This window comes from Schistocerca piceifrons, chromosome 2 (genome assembly GCF_021461385.2).
Source record: "Schistocerca piceifrons isolate TAMUIC-IGC-003096 chromosome 2, iqSchPice1.1, whole genome shotgun sequence".
NCBI classification, from domain to species: domain Eukaryota; kingdom Metazoa; phylum Arthropoda; class Insecta; order Orthoptera; family Acrididae; genus Schistocerca; species Schistocerca piceifrons.
This window is the reverse complement of record NC_060139.1, coordinates 4817677-4835722: the sequence shown is the minus strand read 5'-3', so window position 1 is coordinate 4835722 and position 18046 is coordinate 4817677. Positions and strand designations below refer to the sequence as shown.

Genomic DNA, 18046 nt, shown 5'->3' with positions numbered 1-18046 from the left:
TTATGTACAGCTGCTTTTGCTCTTTGCATAGTTACTAGTCTTGGAAACAAACAAATTGATCTCCAAACATATTTTGCGTATTTCCAAGATGTCTTAGATTAAGTTATAGGGATGACACATCACTAACAAAAGGAAGTTTTTATTGTACATAAAGACTAATATGAATAATATAGTTGACTGAACACAGTCTAGGGCGTTCATGTGGGCGCGTGTGCGTGCGTGAGTTAGTGAGAGAGAGCATGCACATTCTTCTCCCACAGCTTGAGAAAGGAATTTTATTCTGAAAGCTATAAAAGCAAAGCTCTGTACCTTTTGGTTGTGTACCTGTTGATGGTACAGTGCTTCTGCCTTTTGGTGAGTCATCTGCTCTATTCCTAGATAATTCATTATCCTCAACCAGAACTTTCCATACATTATAATATGAATAATGTGTGGTGTTCATGTGCCATAATCATGTAGGCACCATTTCAAGGAGTTAAGCAGTTTTAATTGCACATTCACAGTACTTATATTTTCTAATAAAATTCCTCATAAATAGTCAATCACAATTTTAGAATAATAGTGATGTCCACACCTACAACACTAGAAGAAAAAAATGAGTATTACTAAAGCTGTTAGTGGCTCACAAAGTGGTTCAGTACAACAAACAAGTCTTTCGCCATTTTCCCAATGACATAAAAAGTCTTGACAGGTAGCAAAGCAAGTTTTAAATCTAACCCAAAATTATTTCTCCTGGACCACTCTTCCTATTAGGTAGACAAATTTTTATTTAAAAGCTGTTAGCCTGTAAAAAAGATTACTGAAATTTTACATGTTCTGATACATCACAAGTGGAGAATTGTTTATATACCTCAGAAACCACAAAAGATCCAAAATAGAATACTTTGGCACACTATGTAAATTTGCTTTAAAGTTTGAGTACCTGTTACTGTGTGATCGAGAAGATAATGGTTCACACTGCTTTCTGCTGGGCAGGTAACATGGAAAATCCTGAATCTGCTATTCCATATTATTTTAACAACTGTGTGAACTTATAAAATCAAAAGCCTTAGGTAAGTTACAAATAATTCCCAATGGCAATAATTTTGGATTTATTGATTGGAGTATATCATCGTCAAGGTAAATATAACAAGCTGGCAGTCCTTAATGAAATCCAAACTGTGGACTTCTGAGATTGGTTTTCTGCACTAAATGTTCATGAACCCTTTTGTACAGGAAACTCTTAATTTAAAAAAAAAAAAAAAAACTGCCAGCAGTAATAAGACGGTGGTTTTTCTGTATTGTTTTGTCCCTTTATTGTGGAGTGGCTAGACGACAGCATATTTGTTTTAGTAAAATGACTAGAAAGACTCATTATGTTAACGTTTTACGAAGCTCAACTGAACATCATTTGATTGTTTTATAGTTGGTAAGAATGAAAGATTCTTTTGAAGATGTAAATTGTCATAGAATTTTGTCATATTTGTTTCGGAAGTCTTTTTGTTAGAAGCTAAGCTGTATATTAAGAAAGTGTTTAAACCTAAGTTATATGCTACTGACAAGAGTCATTAAAATTGGAGGCTTTGATCTGCTCATTGTTTATCATTAAAGAAAATTTCTCATATTCTTCATTTAATTTTCATACTTCATACTTTATTATGTAGTAAGTAGTTCGTATTTAGTTGCCTGCAGAATACTTCTTTTCCCTCGAAAATACATTTGGATGCTCTGTTGACTTTTAAGTACAATTTTACAATGTATAACAATAATTTAAATTCCTGGATGGAACAGTTTGGAGCACAGTAATCGGCAGTCACACTAGCTTTCGGGCAGGAACACACATACGCCGTCACAGAGATCCAAACTCACACTCCTATGGTCACTGAGTTTTCAGAGCAGCCTGTGTGATGTTAAAGAATACACTGGTTTTCTTTTAGGCCAGGTAGATCTATATTTTACATTTAAGCACTAAAGGTCTCAGTTTAGTGATCCACACATCAGGTGTAGACATTAAGCTTCATAGTAAGCCCCCCCTCCCCTCCCATGGTATTAATCAGTTTATGCAGGCTATTGTACTGTTGTGCCACCAGGTTTCTTCTTCATGCTTTAAACACAAAACACTGGTCAGTTCATCATGGCACAACATTCATACTTTGTGTAGGAAAGATACAAACGTACATTGAAATTTCAGTTTAAGTAGCCAAACTAACTATCTGGTCCTTCCAGCCAGTAATGTTGTAAGATGAGTCATCTAGTTCATAGCTTGCATCTTGTGGTCTAGTGGTTAACGTTGTTGCCTCAGAAGGACTCCTGGGTTCAGTTCCTGATGAGGTCTGAGATTTTCTTTGCTTGGAGACTGAGTGTTTGCGTTGGCCTAAACCTAACCTTCATTGGTGCGCAAGATGATGTCAAATAGATTGCCTTGCACCAGGCAGCCGAACTGCTCCAGACAGGGTCTCCCAACCAACAATACCAGATGATCGTTTCATTTACCAGTCATCGTTTTTTTGTGACTGTTAGTAATTTGTCTTTTCACTGCCACACCATCCATTGTATTATGTTTCCTTTTCCTTAGGAGAAAGTATTTTGCCCCAGCTGATAAGACTACTTTAAATTTAAACTTGGCTAGTTGAGTTGCTGGTTGCTTGCAGCTCATTGTTACTCTTAAACTTGATCCGTTCTGTTACAGAAATTTGTTATTTGTAATTGTTGAACTAGAATAGTTTGCCTTCCATAGTCCAGAGGGCGAAGCAACTTTTCCATTCTGACTTTGTCCCTGCTAATTTCTGTTCTCTTTGTATTTCTGATGGACTTTTGTCCAAGTGAAAGAACTGGTTATAAAGATCACAAAAGCAAAATATTCTGCATCTTATGTGTATCAATGGACAGCTTTGACAGCCAAACTGTGGCTGTCCCATTCTGTATAAGTGTTGGTGTTGAAACTGAAACTATTGAAGTTAAATGTTTTATTAAAATTGAAACTGACTGAATATGTTGTAAGTCTACTTCTAAAACAACATACACTCCTGGAAATGGAAAAAAGAACACATTGACACCGGTGTGTCAGACCCACCATACTTGCTCCGGACACTGCGAGAGGGCTGTACAAGCAATGATCACACGCACGGCACAGCGGACACACCAGGAACCGCGGTGTTGGCCGTCGAATGGCGCTAGCTGCGCAGCATTTGTGCACCGCCGCCGTCAGTGTCAGCCAGTTTGCCGTGGCATACGGAGCTCCATCGCAGTCTTTAACACTGGTAGCATGCCGCGACAGCGTGGACGTGAACCGTATGTGCAGTTGACGGACTTTGAGCGAGGGCGTATAGTGGGCATGCGGGAGGCCAGGTGGACGTACCGCCGAATTGCTCAACACGTGGGGCGTGAGGTCTCCACAGTACATCGATGTTGTCGCCAGTGGTCGGCGGAAGGTGCACGTGCCCGTCGACCTGGGACCGGACCGCAGCGACGCACGGATGCACGCCAAGACCGTAGGATCCTGCGCAGTGCCGTAGGGGACCGCACCGCCACTTCCCAGCAAATTAGGGACACTGTTGCTCCTGGGGTATCGGCGAGGACCATTCGCCACCGTCTCCATGAAGCTGGGCTACGGTCCCGCACACCGTTAGGCCGTCTTCCGCTCACGCCCCAACATCGTGCAGCCCGCCTCCAGTGGTGTCGCGACAGGCGTGAATGGAGGGACGAATGGAGACGTGTCGCCTTCAGCGATGAGAGTCGCTTCTGCCTTGGTGCCAATGATGGTCGTATGCGTGTTTGGCGCCATGCAGGTGAGCGCCACAATCAGGACTGCATACGACCGAGGCACACAGGGCCAACACCCGGCATCATGGTGTGGGGAGCAATCTCCTACACTGGCCTTACACCACTGGTGATCATCGAGGGGACACTGAATAGTGCACGGTACATCCAAACCGTCATCGAACCCATCGTTCTACCATTCCTAGACCGGCAAGGGAACTTGCTGTTCCAACAGGACAATGCACGTCCGCATGTACCCCATGCCACCCAACGTGCTCTGGAAGGTGTAAGTCAACTACCCTGGCTAGCAAGATCTCCAGATCTGTCCCCCATTGAGCATGTTTGGGACTGGATGAAGCGTCGTCTCACGCGGTCTGCACGTCCAGCACGAACGCCGGTCCAACTGAGGCGCCAGGTGGAAATGGCATGGCAAGCCGTTCCACAGGACTACATCCAGCATCTCTACGATCGTCTCCGTGGGAGAATAGCAGCCTGCATTGCTGCGAAAGGTGGATATACACTGTACTAGTGCCGACATTGTGCATGCTCTGTTGCCTGTGTCTATGTGCCTGTGGTTCTGTCAGTGTGATCATGTGATGTATCTGTCCCCAGGAATGTGTCAATAAAGTTTCCCCTTCCTGGGACAATGAATTCACGGTGTTCTTATTTCAATTTCCAGGAGTGTAGATTTTATTAACCACAACTTATTCACAATTAAATCACAGAAAATAATAATAGAAAAACACAAGACAAAATGCATTAGAGGTTGCTACCTCATGGTCAGTACTGTATTCTGAATGTTTCTTGAGTAACTCACATGACAGTGCTGAAGAACACTGTACGACTAACTGGGAAACACTCAAGTACGAACCACACTCTTGGTGCACCCTTATTTCATTAGTTCATTCACTGAAAGCACCATGGTTTGTTGAACAGTGAACGAAGACAGTCCTGCTTTAGTTAGACAGGCAATTAGATATACTAGTAAAATACCATTGGCAAGTAACAACAAAGCCCAAATTACAGTCCTGGAGAAAATCATGTATCAAAGGGTTGTCATCAAAAGATACACCAGAGAGTTTGGTATAAGTATCGATTGATTGACAAGTGAGGCTGTGGCAGTCGATGGCAGCCCTTAAACTAGCCACGAGTGTTTTGTCAGTGACCTAGTACCAGAAGGGTATATCTTCACATGCTGTACCTAGCATCATATTTATATCAATTCATCCGTTGATAAATCCAGAGGGATTACAAGAGATTATGCATGCTTTCACTCTTTAATTGGACATGGTAGTAACTGATCTGTGACATACACAATTTCACTTCCTGTATTAAGTTTATTATTGGAGCTAATGTTTTATCAACACTTGACACATTCCTTGACAACATGGTAGCATCTGACACAGGCAACCTGTTCAAATTAGTTTTCTAATAAAGTTTCATAGCAATACAATAAGATTAGATTTCCCATTAGTTCACTTTTCTCATATTTATAGGTTTCAAATTGATATGATTAAACAGTTGTAAAATCTGGGATGGAATAACAATATGAATTGAAATAGATTGCTACTCCCTACACAGGAAAAGCATTGAGTGGGAGAGTGGCACATTTAAAAGGAGACTGTTAGATATACTTTTTTAGCTATTTGATGAAGTTCCTCATGTTGTTGTAGTTGTTGTGGTCTTCAGTCCTGAGACTGGTTTGATGCAGCTCTCCATGCTACTCTATCCTGTGCAAGCTTTTTCATCTCCCAGTACCTACTGCAACCTACATCCTTCTGAATCTGCTTAGTGTATTCATCTCTTGGTCTCCCTCTACGATTTTTACCCTCCACGCTGCCCTCCAATACTAAATTGGTGATCCCTTGATGCCTCAGAACATGTCCTACCAACCGATCCCTTCTTCTAGTCAAGTTGTGCCACAAACTTCTCTTCTCCCCAATCCTATTCAATACTTCCTCATTAGTTATATGATCTACCCATCTAATCTTCAGCATTCTTCTGTAGCACCACATTTCGAAAGCTTCTATTCTCTTCTTGTCCAAACTATTTATCGTCCATGTTTCACTTCCATACATGGCTACACTCCATACGAATACTTTCAGAAATGACTTCCTGACACTTAAATCAATACTGGATGTTAACAAATTTCTCTTCTTCAGAAACGCTTTCCTTGCCATTGCCAGCCTACATTTTATATCCTCTCTACTTCGACCATCATCAGTTATTTTGCTCCCCAAATAGCAAAACTCCTTTACTACTTTAAGTGCCTCATTTCCTAATCTAATACCCTCAGCATCACCCAACTTAACTCGACTACATTCCATTATCCTCGACTTGCTTTTGTTGATGTTCATCTTATATCCTCCTTTCAAGACACTGTCCATTCCATTCAACTGCTCTTCCAAGTCCTTTGCTGTCTCTGACAGAATTACAATGTCATCGGCGAACCTCAAAGTTTTTATTTCTTCTCCATGAATTTTAATACCTACTCCGAATTTTTCTTTTGTTTCCTTTACTGCTTGCTCAATATACAGATTGAACAACATCAGGGAGAGGCTACAACCCTGTCTTACTCCCTTCCCAACCACTGCTTCCGTTTCATGTCCCTCGACTCTTATAACTGCCATCTGGTTTCTGTACAAATTGTAAATAGCCTTTCGCTCCCTGTATTTTACCCCTGCCACCTTTAGAATTTGAAAGAGAGTATTCCAGTCAACATTGTCAAAAGCTTTCTCTAAGTCTACAAATGCTAGAAACGTAGGTTTGCCTTTCCTTAATCTTTCTTCTAAGATAAGTCATAAGGTCAGTATTGCCTCACGTATTCCAGTGTTTCTACAGAATCCAAGTTCCTCATATGAAGAAAAAAAACATACTGGGCTGCTATTGTCTCCCGGCACTGTGGCCCCACTAAAAAGTACTCAGCAGTCTACTTTTCATGTTATCTTCTTACTGCCATCTAAGTAAAGATAAAAACGAGTTCTACCAACTGAGGAGCTCTACAATTATGTCAATAAAATATTGCGAGTATGAATAATTGACTTCCAAAGTAATATACACTCCTGGAAATTGAAATAAGAACACCGTGAATTCATTGTCCCAGGAAGGGGAAACTTTATTGACACATTCCTGGGGTCAGATACATCACATGATCACACTGACAGAACCACAGGCACATAGACACAGGCAACAGAGCATGCACAATGTCGGCACTAGTACAGTGTATATCCACCTTTCGCAGCAATGCAGGCTGCTATTCTCCCATGGAGACGATTATAGAGATGCTGGATGTAGTCCTGTGGAACGGCTTGCCATGCCATTTCCACCTGGCGCCTCAGTTGGACCAGCGTTCGTGCTGGACGTGCAGACCGCGTGAGACGACGCTTCATCCAGTCCCAAACATGCTCAATGGGGGACAGATCCGGAGATCTTGCTGGCCAGGGTAGTTGACTTACACCTTCTAGAGCACGCTGGGTGGCACGGGATACATGCGGACGTGCATTGTCCTGTTGGAACAGCAAGTTCCCTTGCCGGTCTAGGAATGGTAGAACGATGGGTTCGATGACGGTTTGGATGTACCGTGCACTATTCAGTGTCCCCTCGACGATCACCAGTGGTGTACGGCCAGTGTAGGAGATCGCTCCCCACACCATGATGCCGGGTGTTGGCCCTGTGTGCCTCGGTCGTATGCAGTCCTGATTGTGGCGCTCACCTGCACGGCGCCAAACACGCATATGACCATCATTGGCACCAAGGCAGAAGCGACTCTCATCGCTGAAGACGTCACGTCTCCATTCGTCCCTCCATTCACGCCTGTCGCGACACCACTGGAGGCGGGCTGCACGATGTTGGGGCGTGAGCGGAAGATGGCCTAACGGTGTGCAGGACCGTAGCCCAGCTTCATGGAGACGGTTGCGAATGGTCCTCGCCGATACCCCAGGAGCAACAGTGTCCCTAATTTGCTGGGAAGTGGCGGTGCGGTCCCCTACGGCACTGCGTAGGATCCTACGGTCTTGGCGTGCATCCGTGCGTCGCTGCGGTCCGGTCCCAGGTCGACGGGCACGTGCACCTTCCGCCGACCATTGGCGACAACATCGATGTACTGTGGAGACCTCATGCGCCACGTGTTGAGCAATTCGGCGGTACGTCCACCCGGCCTCCCGCATGCCCACTATACGCCCTCGCTCAAAGTCCGTCAACTGCACATACGGTTCACGTCCACGCTGTCGCGGCATGCTACCAGTGTTAAAGACTGCGATGGAGCTCCGTATGCCATGGCAAACTGGCTGACACTGACGGCGGCGGTGCACAAATGCTGCGCAGCTAGCGCCATTCGACGGCCAACACCGCGGTTCCTGGTGTGTCCGCTGTGCCGTGCGCGTGATCATTGCTTGTACAGCCCTCTCGCAGTGTCCGGAGCAAGTATGGTGGGTCTGACACACCGGTATCAATGTGTTCTTTTTTCCATTTCCAGGAGTGTAGTTTTCTGTGGTGATGGTAAGGAGGCTGTGACTTAAAATCCTTAAATAAACAAATATACTTATAGTTTTCGAACGTGATTTATAATGGACATTTTTGTCAAATCAGTTGGCAGAGAAACACAAAAGAAAAGAAATTCCTGTAGAAAGTTATTGTAATCTGTCTAGCTGTAGCAAATTATGTTTACTTAACAGTGAAATTGACTATGCAATGGTAATTTGTCAGACATAAATACAATGTGAAATAGTGTAACATTTATGTTAATTATTGAGCAAATATCTTCATTCTCTCATGATCACACAAAGTTTTGAACATTGTATAACAGTAATAACTTAAATAAATATACAGTTCTCTGACTAGATAATTAAATTAATGTATACTACAAATGTATGTTGATGACATCAAGTACTAAGTACATTTGTTGCATAGTAATACATTCCAGATTGCAGCTTGTGAATAAACTGTAATCAATCTACTTGTACTTTTCAGGAAGGAAATTCTTTCATTGCAATTTTGTTAGATTTTACTTTCATAAATACATTTTTAAGCCTAATTTGTGCATGTCTCTATGGCTGAGAGTTTTTTTGTACAAAATATCAGAAGAAAATGTCCTAGATGCATCCTTGAAAACTAATGCAACACTTTAGTCCTAGATGCATCCTTGAAAACTAATGCAACACTTTATGACCATTTTGTCTGATGAACATGACACCCAAAAACACACACACTCTCTCTCTCTCTCTCTCTCTCTCTCTCTCTCTCTCTCTCTCTCTCTCTCTCTCTCTCCCCACCCCCCTCTCCCCCCTCCTTTCAAGTTGTCTTAAGGTGACTCTGCCTTCTTCTGGTATTCCCTTTTATTTAACTGCTTCTGCTTCTTCTTTTGTGGAATGTTTGTTTTTGTAGTTCTGAAATAAATTATTTTGAAGTGAGAATAAATTTATTTATTGACTAATGCATAAATATTAATATGAAGACAAAAGTTGATAAAGTGATAAAAGCAATAGCAATTAAAAGTATGAAAAAGGCACAAATATATGGCTGGAGCTTGAAAATTTCTGCCATAGTAGTATTTGGACCTGCTGATTGCAAGCAAGCCAATTTCATTGATATGCACTCTCATTACTTACAAACACTACCACCAGTCATTGTTATTTTACGTAGTAGTAGTCGTAAGCCAAAATTTTAAAGCCGAAAGAACATTAAGTGCAGAGCAATATGTAAATCATGGTGAGGAATTGGAATAATCTGGTAATGTTATACTAAAGTTATTATAGCTGCCAAATTCCCACCTTTTGCACACTGCCAAACTTGCTGTTTACTTCAGAACTGTTCATTTATCTTTGCACAAATTTCTCAGTAGTTTCAAAACAATATTTTTTAACACTTTTGTTAATACAATGGTAACCTATTGGCAGAGTAATAGGGATCTTTAGGCAGACTGGTGGTAGGAATGAGTAGCTACGTAGTACATAATATTGATGTAACTTGTGACACTGAGGTTGTCATCCTGTATTCAAAAAGTACTGTTCATGTACAAAGGTTATAATAATTAACACAACTGTTAGAATCAGTGAGGAAATTGGCTTTAAATTTTAAATAGCACATATGCCTCTCAAATACACATACTCATACTCTCTCTGAATAGAACAATTTGAAACTTATCTGTATTACCATTTTAATGACAAACTGCATCACAGTTGTCCTGTTTTTAATATTAATGAAGTGTTTTGTGAACAATATAGGCCTGCAGTGAATCTATGAGAGTACAACATTGGAATTCACATTTATTATTGGTTCTGATAATGATCGTGTTGAGCATACAAGAATTCTCTTTTCACATAATGGAGGTGCTAATATGGTATTAGCTTGGTAACAGCTTATTTATAGAGAAAACATATTCTGTTTACCTCTTCTGCAATTTGTGTCAGCTGCAGTGCCATTGCTGTCCCTGTCTGCTGGACCATCTTGTAAAAGTGCCCATCGGAATTTTGCAGAAGTTCAAAGGGATGAGCAAATTCCTGAAAAGTGGACAATTTTGTGTACCCTTTTTATTAACTAATTATTGTTGAGTAACAAGGGATTTCAATGATTCATCAATTATAAATTTAGCTAAATAATTTATGATGCAGGAAAGATTACAAAGTAGAGCTTTTGGTATTAACTTTCATTTAATTAAACCTTTGGTTAGAGGTAGAAGAATAATGTCATACCATTACTTTAAGTATGCTATTTTGTAAACATAACTGTGAAGAAGAAATTCACACTTGTGAATGAAACAGTGGACAAGAGCTGCTGGCTAAAGGGAGGGGGGAGACAGTAGAATAAAAGTGAAAGGGCAATGAGTGATGTAAGTGGGAACAACGTAATTGCTCAAGGAAGTAACCTTATAAACTGAGATCCAAATGCACCAAATGACAAAATGGTATTGGTGTTTTTACCGGATGAAGAAGGGGATAAGGAGAGATTGAAATGGAAACAAACACACACACACACACACACACACACACACACACACACACACACACACATTATAGGAGGATTCAAAATTCCTACTACATAGTTATAGATGTTGCAGGAGGGACTAACGACAGCAATATCTGGTGATAAACCCATGTCCAGAAATGCGCTGTTTGGAAGATAAATGACTTTGAATGATAGGAGGCAATACACATTGACAGAGTTCGGTGTCTCGTGTTGTCACGTCAGGTGTCATCAGAGAACAACACAGTGAATTGAACTGCTTGTACATCAATTTATATTCTGCGAGTGTTCATCAGAGACAAGGGTATTGCCAGGAGTGCCCCAGGAAGGGTGATAGAACTGCCATTATTTTCTGCATGCATAACGATTTGGCAGACAGGGTAAGCAGCTATTTGCTGATGATGCTGTGGTGTATGGGAAGGTGATGTCAGTGAGTGATTAGATTAGATTAATACTAGTTCCATGGATCATGAATACGATATTTCGTAATGATGTGGAACAAGTCAAATTTTCCAATACATGACGTAATTAAGTTAATTTAACAACATAATTAAGTTAATATAACAACTTTTTCATTTTATTTTTTTAAATTTTTGTTTGTTTGGGTTTTTTTTCTTTTTTTCTTAATTTATATCTATAAATTCCTCTATGGAGTAGAAGGAGTTGTCATTCAGAAATTCTTTTAATTTCTTCTTAAATACTTGTTGGTTATCTGTCAGACTTTTGATACTATTTGGTAAGTGACCAAAGACTTTAGTGGCAGTATAATTCACCCCTTTCTGTGCCAAAGTTAGATTTAATCTTGAATAGTGAAGACCATCCTTTCTCCTAGTATTGTAGTTATGCACACTGCTATTACTTTTGAATTGGGTTTGGTTGTTAATAACAAATTTCATAAGAGAGTATATATACTGAGAAGCTTCTGTGAATATCCCTAGATCCTTAAATAAATGTCTGCAGGATGATCTTGGGTGGACTCCAGCTATTATTCTGATTACACGCTTTTGTGCAATAAATACTTTATTCCTCAGTGATGAATTACCCCAAAATATGATGCCATATGCAAGCAATGAGTGAAAATAGGCGCAGTAAGCTAATTTACTAAGATGTTTATCACCAAAATTTGCAATGACCCTTATTGCATAAGTAGCTGAACTCAAACGTTTCAGCAGATCATCAATATGTTTCTTCCAGTTTAATCTCTCATCAATGGACACACCTAAAATTTTTGAATATTCTACCTTAGCTATATGCTTCTGATTAAGGTCTATATTTATTAATGGCGTCATACCATTTACTGTACGGAACTGTATGTACTGTGTCTTATCAAAATTCAGTGAGAGTCGGTTTACAAGGAACCACTTAGTAATTTTCTGAAAGACATTATTGACAATTTCATCAGTTAATTCTTGTTTGTCAGGTGTGATTACTATACTTGTATCATCAGCAAAGAGAACTAACTTTGCCTCTTCATGAATATAGAATGGCAAGTCATTAATATATATTGAGAACAACAAAGGACCTAAGACCGACCCTTGTGGAACCCCATTCTTGATAGTTCCCCAGTTTGAGGAATTTGCTGATCTTTGCATGTTATGAGAACTGCTTATTTCAACTTTCTGCACTCTTCCAGTTAGGTACAAATTAAACCATTTGTGCACTGTCCCACTCATGCCACAATACTTGAGCTTGTCTAGCAGAATTTCATGATTTACACAATCAAAAGCCTTTGAGAGATCACAAAAAATCCCAATGGGAGGTGTTCGGTTATTCAGATCATTCAAAATTTGATTGGTGAAAGCATGTATGGCATTTTCTGTTGAAAAACCTTTCTGGAAACCAAACTGACATTTTGTTAGTACTTCATTTTTACAGATATGTGAAGCTACTCTTGAATACATTACTTTCTCAAAAATTTTGGATAAAGCTGTTAGAAGGGAGAATGGACGGTAATTGTTGACATCAGATCTATCCCCCTTTTTATGCAAAGGTATAACAATAGCATATTTCAGTCTATCAGGGAAAATGCCCTGTTCCAGAGAGCTATTACACAAGTGGCTGAGAATCTTACTTATCTGTTGAGAACAAGCTTTTAGTATTTTGCTGGAAATGCCATCAATTCCATGCGAGTTTTTGCTTTTAAGCAAGTTTATTATTTTCCTAATTTCAGAGGGAGAAGTGGGTGAGATTTCAATTGTATCAAATAGCATAGGTATGACCTCTTCCATTAACAGCCTAGCATCTTCTAATCAACACCTGGATCCTACTATATCCACAACATTTAGAAAATGATTATTAAAAATATTTTCAACTTCTGACTTTTTGTTCGTGAAGTTTTCATTCAATTTGATGGTAATACTGTCTTCCTGTGCTCTTGGTTGACCTGTTTCTCTTTTAATAATATTCCAAATTGTTTTAATTTTATTATCAGAGTTGCTGATTTCAGACATGATACACATACTTCTGGATTTTTTAATAACTTTTCTTAATATAACACAGTAGTTTTTATAATGTTTGATAGTTTCTGGGTCACTACTCTTTCTTGCTGTCAGATACATTTCCCTTTTCCGGTTACAAGATATTTTTATACCCTTAGTAAGCCATGGTTTGTTACAAGGTTTCCTACGAGTATATTTAACTATTTTATTGGGGAAGCAGTTTTCAAATGCATTTACAAAAATGTCATGAAATAAATTATATTTTAAATTGAGATCAGGTTCACGGTACACCTCATCCCAGTCTAACTGCTGTAGGCTTTCCCTGAAATTTGCAATTGTTAAATCGTTGACTGAACGTACTACTTTGGAGGACTGCTTTGTACTGCTGAATGGAGCTATGTCATATATTGTAACTATCTGTGCACCATGATCAGAAAGACCATTCTCAACAGGCTGAGCACTTATCTGGTTAAACTTATCTGTAGGAGGACACAAGATGTCTTATATAAATACATTAAAATCACAAGACATAATCACCACCATCAACCTTTAAATTGTTACTCACTCTTTTTACATCCAAAGTCAATAAAGTGGTTGGGAACTAGATGGCTTTTCAAATAAATGTCACTGTATCAATGAACGAAAAAGAGCAACCGGCCACACTTTTTGATGAATACTTTACTTCACCATAATTGATTTCTGGTCTGAGCCTGACAACAAGGATTCCTCATATGAATTTCACATTATTTTGGTCCTATAATATAACAGAATATTCATGATTTTCTTGTTTACAAACACTTTAACATTATATGCAACAGCATAACATTTTACTTATTTGAGGAAACATTTTCTTTTTGCGTTACGGCACCTAAGTAAAATGTAAAGAGCTTTTATCTAATTTAAAAGCTTTTGTAAACTAGAAAATAACAGACATTCTGTTATAATATAGGACCAAAATAAAGTGAAATTTGTAAAAGACATCCTTGCACTGAAGTCTACATCTGCATCTACATCTACATGCCTACTCTGAAATATGGAGTCCAGGAATGACTGCTTAAATGTCTCCTTGTGCATTACAATTAGTCTAATTTTGCCTTTGTGGTCTGCATGATTCCCTGCTTAAAGCTGGCTCTTTGAAACTCTGTAAGTAGTTTTTTGTGAGATGGTTTGTCTCTATCATCAAGCATCTGTTGGTTCAGTTTTTTCAGCTTCTTCAATGTTAATTGAAAGACTAAGTACTATTTGCTCCCACTCTACTTCGTATACAGTCTGTGTGTCCTGTTTGGAATGTGTGCCACACGCTTGAAGTATTCTACAATATGTTGCTCGAATGTTTTGTAAGCAATCTCTTTCATAGGATGATTACTTTTTCTTAGTATGCAACCAATAAACTGAAGTATGCCACCTGATCTGTCTACTACTGAGTCTTAAGTGATCATTCCATTTCATAGTGCTACAAGTTGATACACTTTGGCATTTGACTGATTCCAGTTGTGGGTCTCTGATGTTGTAGTCATAGGATACGACATTTTTTTGTTTTATGAAGTGCACAACATCTCATAGCTGAATACTTGAAGCAAGCTGCCCAAATTTTGCACACTTTGACATCTTATCAAGGTCTGAATGAATACCTGTGTTGCCTTTTTTGTGATAATACTTCCTTATTTATAACTGTGTCAGATGCAAAATGTTTCAGGTTACTGTTAATTTTGTCTGCAAATTTATTAAAGCAAGGGTCCCAACAAACTTACCTGAGGCATGTCTGAAGTTATTTCAACATCTGTCAATGACTTTCCACCCAAGACAACATATTGTGTCCTCCCTACTGAGAAGTTCTCGATCAAAAATTTCACCTGATACCCCATCTGATCATACTTTTAATAATACGCACAGGCATGGCACTGATTTAGATGCTTTTCGGAAGTCAACAAATGGTGCATCTTCCTGGCTGCATTGACCCATGGCTTTAAGGTATCTTGTTCCTTATTACAATATCGGTCTGGGTGTAGTTTTAATAATTACAATACATTTGAAATTCTGAGTCTCACTTCTTAAGGATTCTGGATCATGCCCAAGATGCTTACAAAGATCCATAGTTTTAATAAATGGAAATGTTGTGTGGCTCAGGCCTCCCGTCGGGTAGACCGTTCGCTTGATGCAGGTCTTTCGATTTGACGCCACTTCGGCGACCTGCGCGTCGATGGGGATGAAATGATGATGATTAGGACAACACAACACCCAGTCCCTGAGCGGAGAAAATCTCCGACCCAGCCGGGAATCGAACCCGGGCCCTTAGGATTGACAGTCTGTCACGCTGACCACTCAGCTACCAGGGCGGACTCATAGTTTTAATAATTATCATACATTTGAAATTATGAGTCTCACTTCCTGTGCATTCATATGCCCAAATAAGTAGCCAGGTCTAGATGGAATCTCAGTTTGGTTTTACAAAGAATACGCTACAACACTGACCCTTTACTAAGCTTGCATTTATTTTGAATCTCTCAGCCAGCACAAAGCCCAAGCAACTGGAAAAAAGTGCAAGTGACTCTTGTACATAAGAAGGACAAAGAAATGGACCTGCAAAATTACAGACCACTGTCTTTAACATTAAACTTCCTGGCAGATTAAAACTGTGTGCCCGACCGAGACTCGAACTCAGGACCTTTGCCTTTGGCAGGCAAGTGCTCTACCATCTGAGCTACCGAAGCACGACTCACGCCCAGTCCTCACAGCTTTACTTCTGCCAGTATCTCGTCTCTGGCAGAAGTAAAGCTGTAAGGACCGGGCGTGAGTCGTGCTTCGGTAGCTCAGATGGCAGAGCACTTGCCCGCAAAGGCAAAGGTCCCGAGTTCGAGTCTCGGTCAGGCGCACAGTTTTAATCTGCCAGGAAGTTTCATATCAGCGCACACTCCACTGCAGAGTGAAAATCTCATTCTGGAAACATCCCCCAGGCTGTGGCTAAGCCATGTCTCCGCAGTATCCTTTCTTTCAGGAGTGCTAGTTCTGCATGGTTCGCAGGAGAGCTTCTGTAAAGTTTGGAAGGTAGGAGACGAGATACTGGCAGAAGTAAAGCTGTGAGGACCGGGCGTGAGTCGTGCTTTGGTAGCTAAGATGGTAGAGCACTTGCCCGTGAAAGGCAAAGGTCCCGAGTTCGAGTCTCGGTCGGGCACACAGTTTTAATCTGCCATGAAGTTTCATATCAGCGCACACTCCGCTGCAGAGTGAAAATCTCATTCTGGATCTTTAACATTAGTTTGCTGCACAATCCTCGAAAATATTCTCATTTCAAATATAATAATTTTCCTTAGAGAGAGAAGAGCTTCTGTCCACAAATCAAAATAGTTTTAGAAAGCATTACTTATGCAAAACTCAGCTTGCCCTTTTCTTGTATCAGATCCTGCGAACCATGTATGAAGAGCAACAGGCAGATTCCACAGTCCTAGATTTCCATAAACCATTTAACATGGTGCCACACTGCTGACTGTTGACAAAGATACAAGCATGTGGAATATACAAGCATTTGGAATAGTTCCCAGCTACGCGAGTGGCTTGAAGACTTCTTAGATAACAGAACCTAGTATGTTGTCCTCAACAGCGAGTGTTCATCAAAGACAAGGGTATTGCCAGGAGTGCTCCAGGAAGGGTGATAGGACTGCTATTAATTTCTGCATGCATAAACGATTTGGCAGACAGGGTAAGCAGCTGTTTGCTGATGATGCTGTGGTGTATGGGAAGATGTTGTCAGTGAGTGACTGTAGAAGGACACAAGATGTCTTATATAAAAATTTTTAGCTAGTGTGATGGGTGGCAGCTAGCTCTAAATGTAGAAAAAAAAGTAAGTTAATGCAGATGAGTATGAAAAACAAACCGATAATGTTCCAGTACAGCGTTAGTACTGCTTGAGACAGTCACGTCAATTAACAGGGTGTATACGTGGACAAGGAAAAAAAATTCCCGGATTTCCCGGTTAACAATACACTTTCTCCCAGGTGAAAGTGCACTTTTTCAGTGTTAAGTGACAGTATACTCTTCCTCGGCACAGTAAAACTCATCAGTCCTTTGAATGTTTATGGTTTTATATACCGGAGTAGAATTTCCCGGCACTTTAGAAAACGAAACTCGGGGGGAAAACACGTTTTGAAAGATCTTGCGTAAAAGGAAATCTGCTTTGAATGTAACGCTTTGCAAACCACCATTCGCAATATTTTCCCGTGACCTGTTGGAAATAGGTTCATTTCGGTAGTTGCAAGAGAGCGCCAGATAACTGGCGTCACCGCACTTGCACAGCTACGATGGCGCAGGAAGCCCATATGTTTGTACGTGTAAGACATTAAAAGATCTTACATATGTCATAAAAGAAAAAAAAGACATCACACGATACTTCAAGAGCGTCGGAATTTCGCGAACCATACTAAAACGCATAATTCGTCTTAAAATGCACATTCATATGTAAATTTTCTTGGAGTACCAGTATTGTATTATCTCATGCCTGGTTCTTTATTATGGCATAATGTCATACGTGCACTTGAAATGCAGCGAACAGTTGAAACTAGCCAATAGTATGAAATTAAACACTTCGTTTCAAATTAATTGACTGCCTCATCAGAAAAGATTAATTTTAAGCCAAATCTCTTTAGCAAACCGGCAAAAATAACTTCATTAGTCTGTAAGGTGATTAATTCTTGACTGTCAGAAAGGTGGAAATAAAATCTGAATGTAATAACATATTTTAGCCTTCCGTAATTATGTGAACATATTTTAATTCATTTGATAGTTCCTGGCCACAAAAATCCGTTTGTTTATCATTTAACGTGAGAGCAATAAACAAAGAGGAAACAACAAAATCACTAAACGTAAACACAGGTCACATGGAGACTCCCCACCTCAACTCAGACTGCTCTGTGCAT

The 18046-nt window shown here is 40.0% G+C and overlaps 1 protein-coding gene across 1 annotated transcript in view; it reads right to left on the bottom strand.

Annotated features, from left to right (window-relative positions):
- Positions 1–9020: 9020 nt before the first annotated feature.
- The window catches only part of LOC124777963 (ATP-binding cassette sub-family C member 4-like), a 256857-nt gene continuing 247831 nt past the window's right edge, over positions 9021–18046 (bottom strand). The window contains exons 25-26 of the mRNA XM_047253522.1: positions 10125–10235; positions 9021–9122 (exon numbers count right to left, since the gene is read on the bottom strand). Coding sequence (XP_047109478.1) covers positions 9072–9122; positions 10125–10235 — 162 coding nt within the window. The 3' untranslated portion in view covers positions 9021–9071. The remainder of the gene's footprint in view (positions 9123–10124; positions 10236–18046) is intronic.